This window comes from Cavenderia fasciculata, assembly GCF_000203815.1.
Source record: "Cavenderia fasciculata unplaced genomic scaffold Scf_Dfasci-F-a-25c12.r2-5, whole genome shotgun sequence".
NCBI classification, from domain to species: domain Eukaryota; phylum Evosea; class Eumycetozoa; order Acytosteliales; family Cavenderiaceae; genus Cavenderia; species Cavenderia fasciculata.
Genome location: NW_004457729.1, coordinates 1,325,093 through 1,347,204, shown reverse-complemented (window position 1 = coordinate 1,347,204; position 22,112 = coordinate 1,325,093). Strand labels below are relative to the sequence as shown.

General features: G+C 33.4%; 6 protein-coding genes across 6 annotated transcripts; 3 read left to right on the top strand and 3 right to left on the bottom strand.

Moving 5' to 3' along the window:
• Window positions 1-525: 525 nt before the first annotated feature.
• Window positions 526-1,564, bottom strand: DFA_00850 (uncharacterized protein; the record flags this gene model as incomplete). The annotated part of the gene is made up of 5 exons (XM_004358774.1): window positions 526-613; window positions 812-830; window positions 1,025-1,178; window positions 1,254-1,316; window positions 1,412-1,564. 5 exons carry the CDS (start codon window positions 1,562-1,564, stop codon window positions 526-528), a joined length of 477 nt encoding a protein of 158 aa, XP_004358831.1.
• A 236-nt stretch (window positions 1,565-1,800) lies between these two features.
• On the top strand, window positions 1,801-4,446 carry DFA_00849 (putative tfiif-interacting component of the c-terminal domain phosphatase; the record flags this gene model as incomplete). Its single annotated transcript, XM_004358773.1, has 6 exons — window positions 1,801-2,573; window positions 2,653-2,930; window positions 3,013-3,338; window positions 3,425-3,619; window positions 3,673-4,293; window positions 4,366-4,446. The coding sequence occupies 6 exons, from the start codon at window positions 1,801-1,803 to the stop codon at window positions 4,444-4,446; spliced, it is 2,274 nt and encodes a 757-aa protein (XP_004358830.1).
• A 242-nt stretch (window positions 4,447-4,688) lies between these two features.
• cluA (uncharacterized protein) lies at window positions 4,689-8,672 on the top strand (the record flags this gene model as incomplete). Its single annotated transcript, XM_004358772.1, has 3 exons — window positions 4,689-4,830; window positions 4,917-5,147; window positions 5,230-8,672. 3 exons carry the CDS (start codon window positions 4,689-4,691, stop codon window positions 8,670-8,672), a joined length of 3,816 nt encoding a protein of 1,271 aa, XP_004358829.1.
• Window positions 8,673-8,722: 50 nt separating this feature from the next.
• DFA_00847 (uncharacterized protein) lies at window positions 8,723-10,567 on the bottom strand (the record flags this gene model as incomplete). Its single annotated transcript, XM_004358771.1, has 2 exons — window positions 8,723-9,367; window positions 9,440-10,567. 2 exons carry the CDS (start codon window positions 10,565-10,567, stop codon window positions 8,723-8,725), a joined length of 1,773 nt encoding a protein of 590 aa, XP_004358828.1.
• A 240-nt stretch (window positions 10,568-10,807) lies between these two features.
• psmD14 (26S proteasome non-ATPase regulatory subunit 14) lies at window positions 10,808-12,060 on the bottom strand (the record flags this gene model as incomplete). The annotated part of the gene is made up of 4 exons (XM_004358770.1): window positions 10,808-11,002; window positions 11,057-11,446; window positions 11,563-11,822; window positions 11,925-12,060. 4 exons carry the CDS (start codon window positions 12,058-12,060, stop codon window positions 10,808-10,810), a joined length of 981 nt encoding a protein of 326 aa, XP_004358827.1.
• Window positions 12,061-12,231: 171 nt separating this feature from the next.
• DFA_00845 (uncharacterized protein) lies at window positions 12,232-21,814 on the top strand (the record flags this gene model as incomplete). Its single annotated transcript, XM_004358769.1, has 10 exons — window positions 12,232-12,501; window positions 12,590-14,567; window positions 14,667-14,932; window positions 15,010-16,922; window positions 17,058-17,280; window positions 17,355-18,064; window positions 18,410-19,389; window positions 19,507-19,742; window positions 19,825-21,698; window positions 21,763-21,814. The coding sequence occupies 10 exons, from the start codon at window positions 12,232-12,234 to the stop codon at window positions 21,812-21,814; spliced, it is 8,502 nt and encodes a 2,833-aa protein (XP_004358826.1).
• Window positions 21,815-22,112: the final 298 nt, after the last annotated feature.

Here is a 22,112-nt window from a genome sequence, read left to right as displayed (position 1 = left end):
ATAGTTGTTTGGAATAGGACTACTGACCCATAACAACCGAGTCGTAGTTAACATGGTACATTTATATTCCGAGCTAACGCTATACTCTAGTAGACCATACTTTAAGGATCTCTTAACAGTGTGCGACAAACTATCAAGTCGAAAACTTGAATCATATTTAAGTAAGGATGATGAATTGAAATCGCTTGACCTGAGCGTGAAACGGTTAGTATGACAGATGTTCAATCTTCATAGCTAACGATGATGATCGCCAGGAAATGAGTAGGGCTCACTTCCACCGGTCATGCGATAGGCAAACTTACTCTTTTTTATCTGGAGCTGGTATTGTTGATGGCCCATTTGATCTCTTCGCAGGTAATGGGACGATCGAGGTCGTTGATGGTAGCCTTTACTGGTTTCCATTTACTTAACATTTCTCTGTGCGCGACAGGGTCGTCGGTCTTGTCAGCAAAGAGGTCTTGGTAGAATTTCTTTGCGATGTCGCACAGCTCATCTGGGTCAAGGGATAGGCAAACTTACTCTTTTTTATCTTTTTTGCAACTCTAGAGAACCACCCAAGCCATGGCCATCACTACTGATCAGGTGATAGCCAAACTTACTCTTTTTATCAACTCTTTTTTTATCTTTTTGCAACTCTGGAGAGAATCACCCAAGCCATGTCTACTGATCAGGTGACAGCCAAACTTACTCATTTTTTGTTTCCCAACTCTAGAGAATCACCCAAGACATGGCTATCGCTAATCAATTGATCAACCAACTTTCTTGAATGGTGAAAGTAAAATTATTCTGGAGAATTCCAGCCCATTGTTACATTACAACTATAGCTACAGCTTTATTAATATTTACAAGAAATCAGGAAAAGGTTACCAATCACATGATGAAGTTTAGGTGAGGGTGTGACGATCACCTGATCGCCTGATAGTTATTTTCATGTCCAACATCATCTGACTGACATGTCACCTGATTATTAATCTAATAAAAATTTGGTTACAACAAGTTCCAGCGTACCAAACTCCAAACTAACCACTAGACATGGGTGTCTTTTTAGTAAATGATAATGCATTTTGGTTGATTTCAGTGACACTGTTATTGATTCCATCCAACGCTTGAAATGAACCTCTCAACAAGTTGATTTGTGAACTTAATTCTTTCGATAGTGAACTCATTTGATGTATCATCTATTGTTTTGATCAGAGAGATATAGTCATAAGTAAAACATTCATTCATATCAAAAGATGTACGACAATACATACATCATCAGTTTGTGTAACATTTAGTTCATGTGCAGAGAATGTCTTTGATATTGTCATTAAATTCTATAATAATAATAATAATTAATAAAAGTATTATTAGAATACTGTTATAATACATATCAACGTTGTTTAATACTACTACTAGTGTGATAACATACATCATGTACATTTGAATGTTTGATCAAAGATCTAATTGCTTTACCCAACTCTGAAACAATCGCTTCTCCCTCCTCTGTCAATTCCTTTTTAATAGCTATTGAGGGATCTTCAATAGGTAGTGTTGGATGTAATCCTATATTTGATTGACTCATCCTTATCTCTTTCTCTCTCTTCTGAATGAATATACTAATGTTGTGGTGAGCACTCCTTACATATAATTCACTTGAATGATGAGTTGAATGAGATGACCATAAAACATTAATTTCATAATTTTTGAATAGTTTGGTGAAGAACAAAAAGGGTTATTATTGTCTTTGACTTCACTTTGTCTCTTTATTAAAAGACGGTCTCTGGAAGAAGAAGAGATTATAAATATAACTGATATCATATGATAGACAGCAATATAGAATACCCATATGAGGAAGCAGGTACAATAGTCAGATGGTGTGTTTCACAGGGTGAAAAGATCGATCAAGGTAAACCATTGGTCATCATTCAACTATCACTAAATCATCAACTAGATTTAGAATCATCAAATGATACAACAACCGATGTATCTACAGGTACAACTACAACTACAACGACTACTTCAACTACTACTTCAACTACACCACAACAAATTAAAAAGAAACCAAAAAGAGAGAAAAAGGATACAGGTGAAAGAGTTGTATTGGCAAGACACGATGGAACGATGAGAACTATATCAATGCCTGCAGGTTCTATTATAGATACCACAAAGGTTAAACCAAATTTGGGACGTATAGAGTATTGTACACACGATATGCAATTTCATGGTATGTGTGCAACGTGTGGAAGAGATGTAGCCGAGCAGAGAAAACAACAGGCACTTGAAAACCAGGTGAGTGGTAGAAAGCGATCACCAAACCAAGACTCGTCGCAACCAATCCACTCGATTCTACATGGTCAGCCACACATCACCGTTTCACACAAGATGGCACAACAAATTGAAGAAAAGAATGCAAAGCGACTGTTGGACAATAAAAAGTTGTCATTGGTACTGGATTTGGATCATACCATCATTCATGCCATCATGGAACAACATTTTATGGAGGTTCCCTATTGGCGTACCATCGATAGAAAGAAATCAAATATTCATGAAATCATTTTAAATGGTAATCAAAGATATTTTATTAAATTAAGGTAAACAAGATAAAGAAAAGAAGAAAAAAAGAAAAAAGAAAAAGATGGAAAAAGAAAATTAATTTAATATTTATTATAGACCACATTTATATGAATTTTTAAGAGAAGTAAATAGATTATTCGAATTACATATTTATACAATGGGTACAAGAAATTATGCACAAAAGATTGCCAGTTTGGTAGATCCAAAACAAAGAGTTTTCAAGGAGAGAGTATTGTCTCGAGACGATACACCAAATGATATGAATCATAAAACATTGAAAAGATTGTTTCCATGTGATGATTCAATGGTTTTAATTGTTGATGATAGATCGGATGTTTGGAAAAAATCAAAAAATTTAATTCAAATTGTTCCTTGTAAGAAAGGAAAAAAAAGAAAAAGAAAAAGATAATATACATTTATTAATTAATTAATTATTTATTTATTTATTTAATTTAGATTTATATTTTGTTGGATGTAAAGATATGGTAAATTTATTACCAACAGATAAACAATCACCTCATCAACAATTAATGAATGATGAGCCAGCAGCAGCAACAGCAGCGGCAGTTAATACACCAACACCTCCATCACCTGGGTCTCCAAATGTATCATCACCAAAACAAAAAGTTGATCAACAAGAAGAAGATGATGAAAATAGTATCTATAATGAAAATGATGAAAGTGAAGGTGATCATCATTTGCGTGTTATCCTATCAAAATTGACTGAAATTCATACTGAATTTTATAAACAAGTTTCAAATAATCAAAAACCTCATGTTACTGTAAGAGATGGAAATATAGAATCAAATCAAAACAAAACAATGATAATGATTAAATCATTAATTAATTTATTTTTAATTTTTTTTAGAATATAGTTGATGATATAAAGAAAAAAATATTAAAAGATGTATATATTGTTCTAAGTGGAATATATCCAATTAATTCATCACAACCTCAACCATTAAGAATATTGGCAGAAGAAATGGGTGCAACCGTTCAAAATGAAATCACTCCAAAAACTACTCATGTTATGGCTGCTCGCGTAAGAAGAAAAAGAAAAAGAGTAAAATAGAATGGAATAATTTTATTTATTTATCTATTTATTTATTTTTATAGAAAGGAACATCAAAAGTTAATCAAGCAATATCAATGGGATTACATGTAGTAAATTCATCATGGTTGGAATCAACTGCCATGCATTGGACTAAATTGGATGAAAATGATTTCCCAATAAAGGATTCAGATTCACCACCACCTAGAGATAATGGTAATGGAAGTAAACATAAATCATCTTCATCTTCATCTTCAACTTTATCCTCATCATCGGCACCAGCAGCAGCTGCTTCATCATCATCAAGTATAAATGAGGACAATACAAGTAAATTTGAAGAAATTGTTCGAACACATGATATGGTAGCTGCTTTTGATCAAGCAGATAAAGAATTGGAAGAATTTTTAGCAGATGGTGATGAGTCTGATGGTAGTTCGAGTGGTGCAAGTTCAAATGGTGGCGATAGTGATTCTGAAAATCAAGAAAATGATTATAATGATAATGGCAAAAAGGATGAAGAACAAGGAGAGGAAGAAGAAGAAGATCAAGAGGAAAATTCACATAAAAGAAAAAGGATAAAACATGAACAAGAAAAGGATATAAAAGATGGTGAAGAAGAAGAAGATATAAAAGAAGAAGAAGAAGAAAATAATAATGATATCATGTTGGATAATGATTTGGATTTAGTAAGTTTTAAAAAAAAATAATAATAATGGAAAAAGGTCAAATTAATTAATATAAATTAATTTTCTTTAAAGTTATTAGAAGAAGAATTGGAAAAATCATTTAAAGAAATTGAACAAGAAGATGAAGATGAAGATGAAGATGAAGACAATTAATTAAATAAATAAATAGAAGAAATCTTGAAATTTCGATATCAAATGATTAGTTGTTGATTTTAAGGATGGACGGGTGCAAACCGAAAAAAAAAATTAAAAAAAATTAAATAAAAAAACGAGTGTTTTCGAAGCTCTCCTTTTCATTGCAGAGGCCTCTTTAAACAACTAGCACTTTACTATCTTTTACAGACAGACAGAGACAGAGAAGAACAACTCATTTTGTAGTAGAGAGAATCATCATTATGGCTACTCTTCCAAATGAATCAACCACCAATGGTCCAACCATTGAGGATATTCCAGATGCACAAGATGCTGCTCTCAATGACAACACCATTGATACAAAACAAACTGTATCAGAGGAAATACCTTTAGATCAACAAACAGGTAAATTAACAACAATCAAAAGATAAATACAAAAAAAGAGTACACAACACTAACTCTATCTATTACTACTACTATTATGTATTTAGTTGAAGTATTCAAGATTGGTATAAAGACACCGGTTGAACTTGGTACAATCAATGTTCAGGTGACAAAGTTTGATTTAATTTCAGATATTCACAAGTACTTGCAAGAAACTACTGAGACTTGTTTACATACTTCATACAACTTGGTCTTAAATGGTCAAAAGTTGAATGAATTTAGTGAAATGGGTAGTATCCAAGGTATTAAAGATGGTGCTATCATTGATATGGTTCCAGGTAAACTATCACAAATCTTTAACAAAACAACAAATACATTAAACTAGTTTTAACTCTTTCTTTTCTCTTTCTTTCCTTGTAGCAACATATAATGAAAGAACATCAAGATTACATATTAAAAGATTAAGTGAAATTATTGAAACTGCACAAGAAGAATCAACATTGAACAATCCATCGTTGTTTAGTTGTTTTTCATGGACCGGTGAAAATGAAATCGATCAAAAGAGAATAGAAGATGAAGATTTAGAACAAGAAGCACAACAAGAGGAACAAGAAAAACCAAAAAAGGAACCAAAAGCTTCAAAGACTACTACTACTTCTTCTGTTAAATCATCGTCATCTAAATTAAGTAAAAAAGAGGAAAAACAAAAAGAAAAGGAAAATGAACAAGAAGAACGTAGAATGATTATAACCAATGTAGAGGGATACAAGAAACCAGAATTAAAGGATTTCTATCCAGAGACTATGAGAAAATCGATTCAATGTATTCGTTCTATATCCATGTCTGGCTGGAACCCAGTACCAGGTTTGAGAAAGTTGTCTGGCGACCTTTTCTACTTGGAGATTGGTGTACTCGACAGTCAAGAGATTGTACATGTCACTGCCAACTCGAACGGGTTCTTTGTCAATAGCAGCACCTCTACCACCTTTAACCCTGCTCCATCCACCACCCGTGCCATCCATACTCACAACCTCCACGAACTCCTCCAACAAATCAGTCCACTCTTCCAGCGTGGTCTGAGTCATATCCTCCAATCCATCACCAGACGTCATCCATTTGAGTTGGTGCCACCCGTCGTCCCATCCAACAGCTGGATCTGTCGTCCTCAAGTCAACAAGTACACTGCTAGCCGTGCCAATGAGTCTAACCTCAATTTGCCAGACCCCGAGTTACGTGCTCAACCACGTGACTGGAACGAAGAGTTACAAAGCCTCAAGGAACTCGGCAAGGATAGTGTACAGGAGCGTGTACTCCGTGACCGTGCCCTCGTCAAGGTCAATGCCGACTTTGTCGACGCTGCTACCCGTGGCGCACAACTCGTCGTCAACAAGTCGATTCCACCCATCAATCCACTCGAAAACGAACGTGCTCACATGTTTGTCTACAACAATATCTTTTTCAGTTTCTCGTTGGACACTCGTGACACTTATGCCGAGTGTGGAGGTGACCGTGCTGCCCGTGCTGCCGCCAACAATGATCTCCGTGGTGTAAAGCTTTTCAACTTGGTCGATGTCGAAGGTATCTCGACCATCAACACTGCCATCATTGACTATCGTGGTCACCGTGTCATTGCCCAAAGTTTGGTGCCAGGTATCCTCTCCAATGAAAAGACATCTGTCGTGCACTATGGTTCGATGGACTCTGGCAAGTCGATTGTCGCCGACGCCGAGTTCCACACTCGTCTCCAAAAGATTGCCAGCATGTTGCATTTGGCCGAGCGTGAAGTCTGCCCAAGCGACCTCTCCAAGCCACCCGTCAAGATTTGCACCTCGTTTGAAAGCAAGGGTATCATTGGTACCGACGGTCGTCGTTATATCCTCGATATCCTCCGTGCCACCCCACGTGATCCAAACTACCCCGACGCCAAGCACCAAATGTACGTCTTGCGTCCAGAATTGATTGCCAACTATACCGAATACCTAAAGATTGAATTTGAAGAAAAGAAAAAGGCTGCCGCCCAACGCAAGGCTGAAGCAGGCGAGCAACAAAAGGAAACCACCGAACCATTTGAATTTAACCAAGAAGAACCACACGTTCGTTTCAATCCAAATCTCTTGTCTTCAGTTGTTTTGGGTGGTACCGAAGAGGAAAAGCAAACCGACAAGGAGGAGCTCGAAAAGATTGGAGAGTTTCTCAAGGAAAAGATGATCAATCGTTTGGTGCAAGATTTTACAGTTTTCAACTCTACTCCAGTCGATGGTCAAACACTCACTGCCATTATGCATAGTCGTGGTATCAACATTCGTTACTTGGGTCTCATCTCCCAACTCTGTAGCAAGATTCCATTTGTCAAGGAATTGTGCTTCAACGAAATGGTCAGTCGTGCTGCCAAACACATTTTCAACGAAACTCTTCGTCAAACCGATTCCTCTGAAATGGCAATCACCATTTGTCATTTCTTAAATTGTTTCCTTGGTACTGATACTGGTTCAGGAATCTTAAATAATGATAATAATAACGGTAATGGAAATGGAAATGGAAACGGTAATACTACTACTTCCGCCTCTACTACCACCACCACTTCCAACATAAAGGAAACCAAAAAACAACGTCAACAAAGATTATTAAATCAACAATACCTAGACCAAATGAAACAACATTCAGCAAAGAATAGAATGTCTCAAAAGGGATTGTGGGAGCAAATTGCTCAAGCCGTAAAAGAAAAGTATGGTTCTGAAATCACTACACACTCTGTACCAATTGAAAGCCGTATCAGTGTACTCCGTTCACTGTGTCTAAAGACTGGTCTCCAAATTGCATCGTCCAACTATGACTTTACAAAGGACGAGCCATTCATCCTCGGTGACATTGTCGAGTTGGCCTGCGTCGTCAAGCACCTCAACCCACGTTCACCAGACGGAATCGACATGCTCGAGGCTGGCAAGGCTGCCCTCGCCAACAAGCGTATCGACGAGGCCCGTGAGCTCCTCACCGAGGCACTCACAGTCTGCCACCAAGTACACGGTGCCATCCACTCTGACACTGCCATTTGCTACAACAACTTGGCCATGGCTGCCTTTTACGCCGAGCAATACGACCAAGCCGTCGAATTCCAAAAGAACGCCCTCATCATCACCGAAAAGACAATGGGTGTTGACCATCACGACACCATCCACTCTTACAATAACTTGGCCTTGTTTTGCCAACGTGCTCACCACCCTACCGAAGCTATGGGCTACCTCAAGCGTGTGCTCTACCTCACCGACCTCTTGGGCAGCGAGTTTAGCCCGGAACGTCCATCCATCTACACTAGTGTCGCCATTATCCTCCAAGAGTTTAGAAAGTTCCAATTGTCTATCGAGTTCCTCCTCGAGGCCATCAAGCACCAACGTCGTCTCTTTGGCGAAGAAAATATCATCTCTACACCATGTCTCCACTCGATCGCCTTGGTATACGCTCAACTCAAGGACTGGAAGATGGCCATCCAATACGAACGTGAAACTAAAAAGATTTTGGATAAGTACCTCCAACCAGAACACCCACGTGTCAAGGACAGTGAAAACTACCTAAGACACTTTGAAGCAGAATTTGCCATGGAACATCAAGCCAAGCTCTCTGAATTGCATCGTCAACAACAATTGGACATCCAACGTATTCAACAACAACAACAACAACAACTCTTACAAGTTGCACGTAAACAAAAAAAGGAAAATCAACAAAAAAAGGAAACCAAGGAACCAAAGGAAAATCAACAAAGAGAAAGAGACAATAATAATAATAACAATGCCATGAATGATAATATTAATGAAATTCTTAGTTTTGTTAATGGTAAAAAGAAATCATCAAAAAAATCAAATAAATAAAAAAACTAATATAGAAATAGTTTTATTTTAAAAGTAATTTATAATACATTTTATTTATTTTCAAAATATTTAATTAAATGATATTGATTTAATTCTTTTGATTGTTTAATACATTCTAATTTATCAATTGGAATATTTAAAGTGTCAAATAGGTATTTACAAATATTTAAACTACCATTATCTATAATGTTGATGTAGAGTGGTGGTTCACGAGCAAGTAAACTACTGGAATTTAATGATTTTGGAAATGGTTCATCATTAAATAGTGATGGTAGTTTGATTAAAATATCTATTAGTCCTTTTGAAGCAGCAACACAAAATATATCTAGGTATAATGATTCTTTTGGAGGACTTGAAAGTGATACCAAAAATTCAATCAATTCAAATGAACCTTTTGCAACACAGTTTAATAGATCATTGTGATCGACAATAGATTCGTGGTCAAGTTGTAAGTCTTGAAAATAAAATTTTGCCATTTCAAATGAAATACCATTCATCCAATTTACATTACGTCCTGAATGACGGAATACTTCTTTTATCACTTTGTTGTCCAGTCCATGAATAAACTTTAATTCCTCCAATCTACCATTTGATATCATTTCCGTAATTCCTTTTAAACTTGGTAATTTGGTAAATGAACTTTCTTTTTTATATAATAATTTTAACATTTTAATATTATTTATTCCTCCTGTATCCTAAATATAAAAAAAAAAAAAGTTAGAGAAAAAACTATAATTATAATTATCTTTTTTTTTTTTATTTCTTACAAGAGAAAAATTTGAAAATGTATCAATTGATTTTTCAAATAAGAAATAATGGACCATATCATAATGATTATTAGCTATAGCAAAGTCTATTGGGTTTGGACCAAAAGATCTAGTTGGAAATAAACTATAAATATATTTTACAATTTCCATGTGGTTATTGGCACTTGCAAGTTCCATCGAGCATTGAATATCAGCAGAATAAATAGTTCTACAGTTATTAGAGTGTAAAAGGTATTTAACTATATTTAAATGACCATTGCTGGCAGCCGATGAGATGCAAGGACCATCACATCTAAATTTGAAATTTCTTTCCAATTCTTTTAGCAATAAAAGATTACCAACACTTGAAACTGATTTTAGTGTCATTCTATCCACTTTAACATTGTACAGTGGTTGAATGAGTTGAGAGAATAGTTTAAAAAACTTCTTTTCTATAAATCTAATGGAGATTTGATACAATTCATCACCTTTGATTGGGTATCTTGACATTAACAGTTGAAACATTTCCAAATTGTCATTGTTTATCCATCTCCACAAGTCTTGATATGAATCCACTTTACAAAATCCTATCTCTTCTAATAATAGTTTGACCAATTGTACCCGGTTTCCATAGATCGAGACACCCAAACAACTAGAGCTTACCATCCAAGGTTCTGGTTCATTTACATCAAGAACCAATCCACCACCATCTTTTGTAAAGCGGTTATAGCACAATAGCCTTCTTTCCTTTGTTATATGTTTTATAATTGCAATGATATCTTGTTCATCTTGACATCGACGGCCAGCACACAATCGTTCAATGTAAAACGGTGCTTTATAGACAAACGAATCGATGACTTGTTTTGAAGGTATATACAACTTCATAAAGAAATCATAATTTGGCATATACTCAAACAGTGACTGTATCTCTTTCATTGTCGATAGTGGTGGTAAATCTCCATTCTTTATCTTTTCCTCTACCATTTTATAATAACCATTGGCAAGATACCATTCAGTCGTACCATCGTAATAGTTTCTTGGTTGATATATCTTTGGTCTTGATAAATAAACATGTATCTCTCTTGTTTGATTCTTTATTACTTTCCATAAATAACTATTATGAATTATATTAAAGAATAAATGATCCATAATTAATTGGATATATATATGTGTAGTGTTTGAAATTAAAAGAAGTATTTTTTTTTGTACCTTTTTCTTTAAAATATCTCAAAAAAATAAATAAATAAATATTATTATTAATAACAATATTGATTTAAATGATACAAGTTTGTTTTGTCTTTTTATTTATATATAATTTGATTAAAAAAAAGGGTAATATCTTTTCTTTTTTTGTTGTTTTTTTTCTGTTTCTCTCTTTTTGTTTTGAGTTTAAAAAGTGGTAGTATCCAACATTACAGTTAAAACTCTAACAACATTGGAGGCCATTAAAGAATGAACATCGGCAACTAAATGTTTCTTGGCGTCTAATTTACCAACCAATTGAACTTCCTTCTTTTCTGGATCAACAATTTTATCTTCGTCTTGAATTGATTTATGATATGATTTGGTAAGTTCCAATATATCCTACAAAAAAATAATAATAAAAAAAGGTAATTAATAAAACAAACAATTATAAACATTCTTTTGTTTCTTTGTTTCTTTTTCTTTTTCTTTTTCTTTTTTTAAACGTACACTTAATTTCTTTTCATTTGATTGAGAATAAGTATCAAATTTCTCAAGGGTAAGGGCATCGGTCCATTTTTTCTTGTGTAAATTGAGTAACATCTTTTGTTCCAATTCATTCTTTCTATAGTTGATGGCGATAGAGTAGTAGTTTCTGTTGAGACCATGGATAAGAGCTTGAATAGAAGCATCTTGAAGATGTCCCAAATTCGATGTAATTTGTCTTGGTTCGGCAGTTGGTGATGTTTTAATGGTTCTAAATGCATCAATAACAACCTTTCCTCTAACACTTTGTAATGGATCAACTACAACTGCAACTGCTCTTGCTTGTAATTGTTCAAAACTCTAAAATAATAAAATAAAATAAAAAAAAAGAGAACAACAGTCTTTTTGATTAGTATATGATATATTGCTGTATGAGTATTCTTCTTCTTCTTATTCTTCTTCTTATTCTTTCTTACCTGTTGAGTGTTTACATCAACACTTGATAACCAACAACCAAAACCTGGATGACTGTGATACCAACCAATAACAATTTCGTTTCTACCAGTTTGCTTTAGCATTTCCAACATCTTTGTTTGAAAGACTGGATCGATAGCTTCAACAGATACACTTGTACCACTTTGAGGCATAGCAAATACATCAATCACTCTAATAGTATATTCATCAATCAACTCTCCCAACATTAACCCCATAACTTCTAATGGTACACCTGCTCTTGCTATAATACAATACATATATAACCAAAAAGATAAGTAAATCATATTGATTAGTTGTTGTTACTCTTTCTTTTATCTTTCTTTCTCTTTCTTTTTTAACATACCATGTTGTAACATCTTTAATAATGCCAATGATGATATATGAATGGTTTCAGCTGTATCTGGTAATGGAGTAGCATCTGTGATCTTTTCCATTGGATCACGTCCTCCTAGTAATTGTCTCATAAGTTCTCTATTCATTTCTCTCTCTTTCTCTATATATCTATATTATTCTTTGTAATAAAAAAAGAAACTAAATTGTGTGAAGATCATCATAAAGTTTTGGTGAGATGAACATGACAAAAATTAAAAAAAAAGAATTTAATAAAGCTTTCTCTCTTTTTTTAATATAACAAATAAACTTTTTTTTTGATGATAGATAGTGTTTGTTTATTCAAGTTTATATTAAATAATAAACCTCTAAGAATAGTAATATTCCAACATGTAACTAGTATACATCAACAACTAGGTATAAAGATTGTTAAATCAAATGATTTAGAATCATTGTATGATTATATCAAATTTAATCAAACCGATCTTTTCATCAAACACTTTGATCGTTTATATCAATTGATTCTTTTGGTTGATAATCAATCAAAAAGATATAAAAGAAACAAGAGTCTTGACCTTTCTTTTTTAAATGTATGTATTGATCAATCAACTCATCTCTCTGGTCCACATATCATTCTGTCTTTACTCATTTCATTCATTACTTTTTCTTTTTCTCTAGAATAATTATATTGAAAGATTATATTGGCTATTTGATATCATATTTGAAAAGAATAATCATGTTGCAATGAAATATTTAATTGATCGACTTGCGATAGCAAAACAACACTTTCAATCATATAAACCATACTTTGCAATCAGTCACTACCAAATCACAACCGAGATGTTCAATGTATTGAGAGATGCGAACTTTTCAACAACCGTACCATTCCTTCAACATGAAATGATCAATGTATTGGTTAGACTTGGTGATTATGATCAATTGGAATCATATCTATCTAAATTGGATAATCCAACTCTATCATCTTCGTCATCATCGTCATCGTCATCACGTCATCCATTTAAAAAGTCATTTTCATATTTACTTGCCAACAATATTAACAACAACAACAACAATAACAACAACAACGACAACAAGGACTATATTCTTAGGATAATAGATATATTTAAAAGATATTCAATCAATGTTATTGAAGATGTATTAATTGGAGCATTGGAGAGTAATCATTTGGGAATGATAAAGTGGGTAATCGAAAATGTACCTGAAAAGAAACTAATTGTATATTGTCAAGATCATGTTATATTCGGTGTATTAGAGACACATTGTAAAAAGGAGGTGTTGGAGATGTTACCAATACAACTGATTCCTCCCTATGCTTGCTTTGATTGGCGTATGGGCAGAGAGGCAGTTAAACAAGGAAATTTTGATTTCCTAGAGTATTTTATTTCACCTCATCATGACAATAGTCATGAGTTTGAACTGTTGATAGATACTCTTGCATATGGTAGATTGGATTGCTTTGAATTGATTCTATCAAAATATCAGCAGAAAAATATACAGATGGACCAGACGATCATCGACAAGATTCATCCAACCCTTTTTTCAATAGAGTTTGTCTCAAGACTAATTGGCTTGGGTTTCAATGTACACCTTTTCAATGGTACACTACAGGCAGCCATACAATCCAATCAACTAGATACCTTGATCGAATTGGGTCCACCACAACTACGGTCTGAAAACTTTACCAAACTACTCGGTTGCGCAATAGAATGTAATAGTCTATCATCAATCGACGTCCTACTACACCATCCACGATTCCAAGGGTTTCTTCTTCCACATCCAACCATCAACATTAATTGTATAACACCACAAACTATACCAACCATTGAATATTTATTCTCAAAGTCAACAACAATACCCATCATTACACTCGATTGGGATTTCTCCTCCTCTTCTCCCATCGATTATGTGTCAGTTTCAAAGGTGATTCGGTTGGTTTATAGACCCAACATTATTGGTCACTGTCAATTAATTGGTATCTTTTTATTTGCAAATGATACAAAATGGTTGTTTGAACAATATATCATCAAAAAGGATCCTGGTTCGGTATCGGCACTGTTTTACAGCGATCGGGGTGGTATATTGACCCATCTATTCGACATTGCATGCCACAATGAACACTATCAAGCTTTGGATTTTCTTTTTGACCGTTGTTCACCAGGACAAACCGTCACTCATTTATTGTTGACTAGTTTGGTACGTATACCAAATGACCAACAGTTTGAACGATTTTGGACAAAGATAGTATCCATCACAGACCAGAGAATTGTTACTTCCATTGTTAGTATTATTTTTAATATTATCTTGTGTCCAAGAGATCCTCTTCAAACAAAAAGATTAAAGTTTATTGTTGATATGTATGGTACTTTATATAGTCGTCATAATAATAATAATAAGGTGCCACCAATAGGGTTTCCTTCAATGGTAGTCCTTGATCACAATCCTTATGCTAACTATCCAACTCTAATGGAGGTGTTTTGTTATCAAAAAGTACCTTGGATTATTAATTATTCGGTTAAAGATGAATTGAAAATCTTTCAAAAGGCAATCAGTGTTGGTTATATCCTTCCTATTCCAAAGTTTTTAGATAATGATAATAATAATAATAATAATAATCAACTAGACCAAAAATCTAAATGTATTTTAATGTAAAATTTAATAAAGGAAAAAAACACTCACTTCATTGCCCTAACCCAGATATACAGATAATATTATATTATACTTTTTTTGATGATAGATAGTGTTTGTTTATTCAAGTTTATATTAAATAATAAACATCTAAGAATAGTAATATTCCAACATGTAACTAGTATACATCAACAACTAGGTATAAAGATTGTTAAATCAAATGATTTAGAATCATTGTATGATTATATCAAATATGGTCAAACTGATCTTTTCATCAAACACTTTGATCATCTACATCAATTGATTCTATTAGTTGATAAACAATCAAAAGAATATAAAAGGATAAACAAGAGTCTTGACCTTTCTTTTTTAAAGGTATGTATCCATCATAACATCTGTTATATGCATTCTTTACTCATTTCATTGTCCGTTTTCTTTTCTATTTCTTTTAGAATAATTATATTGAAAGATTATATTGGCTATTTGATATTATATTTGAAAAGAATAATCATGTTGCAATGAAACATTTAATTGATAGACTTGCTTTGACAAAACATCACTTTCGATCATATAATCCATACTTTACACCAATCAGTCACTATCAAATCACACCAGAAATGCTAAATGTATTGAGAGATGCAAACTTTTCAACAACTGTACCATTCCTTCAACATGAAATGATCAATGTATTGGTTAGACTTGGTGATTGTGATCAATTGGAATCATATCTATCTAAATTGGATAATCCAACTCTATCATCTTCATCGTCATCACATCATCCTTTGAAAAGTTCATTTTCATATTTACTTGCCAACAACAAGGAAAACAACAACAGTGAAATGATCAATATTCTTAAGATGATAGATATATTTAAAAGATATTCAGTAGATGTTATTGGAGATGTATTAATTGGAGCATTGGAGAGTAATCATTTGGGAATGATAAAGTGGGTAATCGAAAATGTACCTGAAAAGAAACTAATTGTATATTGTCAAGATCATGCTGTATTTGGTGTATTAGAGGCACATTGTAAAAAAGAGGTGTTGGAGATGTTACCAATACAACTGATTCCTTCCTTTGCTATATGTGGCTCAAATGCTATTAGACGAGGAAATTTGGATTTCCTAGAGTATATTTTAATATTAAAGACGTCAACACCACCACATCTTCAAAATGCTTATGTGAAAAGAATGTTGACCCAAAGTATTGAATATGGTAGAATGGATTGCTTTGAATTGATTCTATCAAAATATCAAGCGGATCAATTACAACCAAACCATACCACAATCACCAAGATCCATCCAAGCTGTTTTTCAATAGGTTTGGTCGTAAGACTAATTGGTTTGGGTTTCGGTGTACACCTTTTGGATGGTATAATAGAGACTGCTATACACGCCAATCAACTAGATATATTGGATGAATGCAATTCCATCGACATTTTAAAGCATCCACGACTCCAAGAGTTTCGTCTTCCACACCCAACCATAAACATTAATTGTATAACACCACAAACTATACCAACCATTGAATATTTATTCTCAAAGTCAACAACAACACCCATTCAATTCAGTTGGGATTGCACCTCTACTTCTTTTGGCATCATCGATTTCGTGTCAGTTTCAAAGATGATTCGGTTGGTTTATAGACCCGATATTATTGGTCATTGTCAGTTAATTGGTATCTTTTTATTGGCAAATGATATAGAATGGTTGTTTGACCAAAAGATCATTACAAAAGATGATCCTGGTTCAATATCGGATCTATTTAAGACCAACACGACTGTATTAAAATCTATCATCGATATTGCCTGTAGGAATGGACGCTACCAAGCTTTGGATTTTATTTTTGACCATTGTCTACCCACCCAAATCAACGGTCGAAGGCCATTAGCTAGTTTGGTACGTATACCAGATGACCAACAGTTTGAACGATTTTGGAAAAAGATAGTCATAACAGAGTCGAGAGTTGCCGTCGCCATTGTTCTTACCATCATTGATATTATATTGTGTCCAAGATATTTTGGCAACAACCCAAAAAGAGCAAAGATTATGCTTGATATTTATGGTACTTTATATAGTAGTAGTCAGAATAAGATTAATCATTTGGTGCCTCCAATAGGGTCTCCTTCAATCAATGATATGCATCAGAACTATCTCTTTGCTCATTATCCAACTCTATTAGAAGTGTTTTGTTATCAAAATGTACCTTGGATTATTAATTATTCAATTGCAGATGAATTGAAAATCTTTCAAAAGGCAATCAGTTTTGGTTATATCCTTCCTATTCCAAAGTTTTTAGATAATGATAATAATAATAATAATAATAATAATAATCAAATAGACCAAAAATCTAAATGTATTTTAATGTAAAATTTAATAAAGGGAAAAACAACACTCTATTTTTGACATACCTCTCTTTGAACACAGACAGATAGAGAGATAAACTTGATGATCGATAGCGTTTGTTTATTCAAGTTTATTTTAAATAATAAACATCTAAGAGCAATAATATTCCAACATGTAACTAGTATACATCAACAACTAGGTATAAAGACTGTTAAATCAATAGATTTAGAACCATTGTATGATTATATCAAATTTAATCAAACCGATCTTTTCATCAAACACTTTGATCGTTTATATCAATTGATTCTATTAGTTGATAAACAATCAAAAGAATATAAAAAGGTAAACAAGAATAATCTTGACCTTTCTTTTTTAAAGGTATGTAAAGATAATTATATTATAATATGTCTATGTCTTTATATCTCATTACTTTTTCTTTTTTTGTCTAATAGAATAATTATATTGAAAGATTGTATTATCTATTTCATATCATATTTGAAAAGAATAATCATGTTGCAATGAAATATTTAATTGATAGACTTGCTTTGACAAAACATCACTTTCGATCGTTTAAACCATACTTTACAACCAGTCGTCATTTTAAAGCCGACCACTATCAATTCACAACCGAGATGTTCAATGTATTGAGAGATGCAAACTTTTCAACAACTGTACCATTCCTTCAACATGAAATGATCAATGTATTGGTTAGACTTGGTGATTATGATCAATTGGAATCATATCTATCTAAATTGGATAATCCAACTCTATCATCTTCGTTATCATCGTCATCGTCATCACGTCATCCATTTAAAAAATCATTTTCTTATTTACTTGCCAACAACAACAATAATAATAATAATAATAACAAGGACAAAGAAATGATCAATATTCTTAGGATGATAGATATATTTAAAAGATATTCAATCAATGTTATTGGAGATGTATTAATTGGAGCATTGAAGAGTAATCATTTGGGAATGATAAAGTGGGTAATCGAAAATGTACCTGAAAAGAAACTAATTGCCTATTGTCAAGATCTTGTTATATTCGGTGTATTAGAGATACATGGTAAAAAGGAGGCGTTGGAGATGTTACCAATACCACCGAATCCATCAGACTGCTCATATGCTATTATGCACGGGAATTTTGATTTCCTAGAGTATTTTTTACTTTCACCTCGTCGAAATGGTCATGTCATTAGACTGTTGGTCGTCACTCTTACATATGGTAGAATGAATTGCTTTGAATTGATTCTATCAATATACCAGGCCCATTTACGACCAGATCTTACGATCATCGACAGGATTCATCCAAGCTGTTTTTCAACAGGTTTGGTCGCAAGACTAATTGCTTTGGGGTTCAAAGTAAAAGTTTTCCCTGGTATACTACTGACTGCCATACAAGCCAATCAACTAGATACCTTGATCGAATTGGATGCTCTCAAAATAACACTACGAGTTGAAAGGCTTACCACACTACTCGGTTACGCAATACAGTGTAACAGTGTATCATCCATCGACGTTCTACTACACCATCCACGATTCCAATGGTCTCTTCTTCCGGATTCCACCACCACCACCATTGACATTGGTTATATCACACCAAAAACCATCCAAACAATCGAATATTTACTTGACAAGTCAACAACAACAACAACAACAATACCCATCATTAAATTCAAATGGGATTTCACCTCCTCTTCTCCCATCAATTATGAGTTGGTTTCAAAGGTGATTCGGTTGGTTTATAGACCCGACATTATTGATCATTGTCAGTTAATTGGAATCTTTTTATTGGCAAATGATATAGAATGGTTGTTTGCCCAAAAGATCATTACAAAAGATGATCCTGGTTCAATATCGGATCTATTTGGTGATGGGAGTGGTATATTGACAAATATAATCGATATTGCCTGTCGGAATGGATACTATCAAGCTTTGGATTTTATTTTTGACCATTGTCCACCCACCCAAATCAACAATCAAATGGTATTGATGAGTTTGGTACGTATACCAGATGACCAACAATTTGAAAGATTTTGGAAAAAGATAGTCATAACAGAGACAAAAGTTGTGTCTTTTATTTCTCAAAATATTATTATTAATAATATTTTGAAGAGAGACGATATTTTCAATTTAAAACCAAAAAGAGCAAAGTTTATAGTCATCGACATTTATGGTACTTTATATCGTAGTCGTCTTAGAATTAATAATAATAATAATAATATAATGATAGTGAACCCAATACAATGCCCTTTGGTCACAGATTCAGTTCAGAACTATCCTTTTATACTCTACCCAACTCTAATGGAGGTGTTTTGTTATCAAAATGTACCTTGGATCATCAATTATTCAATTCAAGATGAATTGAAACTCTTTCAAAAGGCAATCAGTGTTGGTTATATCCTTCCTATCCCAAAGTTTTTAGATAATATTAATATTAATAATAATGATAATAATAATCAACTAGACCAAAAATCTAAATGTATTTTAATGTAAAATAAAAAAAAGGCAATTAAAAAAAAGTATACCAACATTGCAACACTTTATTTTTAACTTACCTTTGAACACAGATAGAGATAATATAAACTATTGATGATAGATAATTTAATAAAGTTTATATTAAATAATAAACCTCTAAGAATAGTAATATTCCAACATGTAACTAGTATACATCAACAACTAGGTATAAAGACTGTTAAATTAACAGATATAACAACATTGTATGATTATATCAAGTATGGTCAAACCGATCTTTTCATCAAACACTTTGATCATTTACATCAATTGATTCTATTGGTTGATAAACAATCAAAAAGATATAAAATGGTTATAAATGTATGCAATCTAAAAATAGAACATTTATAGGATACTTTACTCATTTCAATCATCGCTTTTTCTTTCTTTCTATTTCTTTTAGAATAATTATATTGAAAGATTATATTGGGTATTTCATATGATATTTCTAAAGAATAATCATGTTGCAATGAAACATTTAATTGATAGACTAGTTATAACAAAGCTAGACTTTCTATCATACAAATCACATTTTATGACCTATTGTTATCAATTCACAACAGAAATGTTCTACGTATTACGCGATGCAAACTTTTCAACAACTGTGCCATTCCTTCAACATGAAATGATCAATGTATTGGTTAGACTTGGTGATTGTGATCAATTGGAATCATATCTATCTAAATTGGATGATGCAACCCATTCACCACCCTCTCCTCATCCATTTAAAAGTTCATTTTCATATTTACTCAACAGCACCAACAAAACAACAATGTACACTATAGACAATATAATATATAAATTTAAAAGATATGCAATCAATGTTATTGGAGATGTATTAATTGGAGCATTGGAGAATAATCATTTGGAGATGATAAAGTGGATTGTTGAAAATGTACCTGAAAAGAAACTAATTGCATATTGTCAAGATCAAGTTATATTCAATGTATTCGAGACACATTGTAAAAAAGATGTGTTGGAGATGTTACCAATACCACTTAATCCTCCCTATGCTCAGGGAGGTAATGAAGCCATTAGAATTGGGAATTTGGATTTCCTAGAGTATTTTTTAAAGACACCTCGTGAAAATGGTCGTGTCATTAGAATGTTGAATGAATGTCTTGCATTTGGTAGATTGGATTGCTTTGAATTGATTCTATCAAAAAATCCAGACCTACAAATACAAAAGACTGTGACCAACAAGATTCATCCAAACTGTTTTTCAACAAGTTTTGTATCAAGGTTGATTGGGATGGGGTTCTACGTACACCTTATGGATGGTATTATAGAGACTGCTATCCGATCCAATCAACTAGATACATTGGTTCAATTGGAATCTCCACAACTACCACTACGAGTTGAAAAGTTTACCAAACTACTCGGCTATGCAATAGAATGTAACAGTCTGTCATCCATCGACGTCCTACTCCACCATCCACGATTCCAAGGGTTTCTATCTCCAACCATCAACCTTCATTGTATTACACTACAAAGTCACATACCAACCATTGAATATGTACTCTCAAAGTCTCCATTGCCATTCAATTTCAAATGGGATTTTGCATCTCCCATCGACTACGTATTAGCTTCAAAGGTGATTCGGTTGGTTTATAAACCCCATATACTTGGTCATTGTCAATTAATTGGTATATTTTTATTTGCAAATGATACGGAATGGTTGTATGAACAAAAGATCATTACCAAAAGTCCAGACTCTGTCTCTGCATTATTTGACGACGATAGGAGTGGTGCTTTGGCAAGTCTATTTGACATTGCATGCCAAAAAGGATATTACAAAGCTTTGGATTTTCTTTTTGATAATTGTCTACCTCACCAAATCAACAATCATCTATTGTTGACTAGTTTGGTACGTCTACCAGATGACCAACAGTTTGAACGATTTTGGACAAAGAGATTCGTAACAGAGTCGGCTGTTGTATCTTCCATTGTTCATACTATTATTCTACGTCCAAAAGACCATAATTCAAAAAGAGCAAAGTCAATCGTTGACATTTATGGTACTTTTTACAAGATTAATAGTATCATGACACCAATAGAATATCCCTCAATGGAAACCCTTGGCAGTCATCCCTTTGCGCATTATTCAACTTTAATGGAGGTGTTTTGTTGTCAAAATGTACCTTGGATTATTAATTATTCGGTTCAAGATGAATTGAAAATCTTTCAAAAGGCGATCACCCTCGGTTATATCCCTCCTACTTCATCATCATCAGAGTTGGTCAATGAAATCAACAAAAAATCTAAATGTAATTTAATGTAAATATTTATTAAATAAAATGTAATTTATAAAGACTATTAGTTGGTTGGTTTTTTTTTTAAGTAAGTTTGGCTATCACGTGATCAGTAGACATGGCTTGGGTGATTCTCTCTAGAGTCGCAAAAAGATAAAAAGAGTAAGTTTGGCTATCACGTGATCAGTAGACATGGCTTGGGTGATTCTCTCTAGAGTCGCAAAAAGATAAAAAAGAGTAAGTTTGCCTATCGCATGACCGGTGGAAGTGAGCCCTACTCATTTCCTGGCGATCATCATCGTTAGCTATGAAGATTGAACATCTGTCATACTAACCGTTTCACGCTCAGGTCAAGCGATTTCAATTCATCATCCTTACTTAAATATGATTCAAGTTTTCGACTTGATAGTTTGTCGCACACTGTTAAGAGATCCTTAAA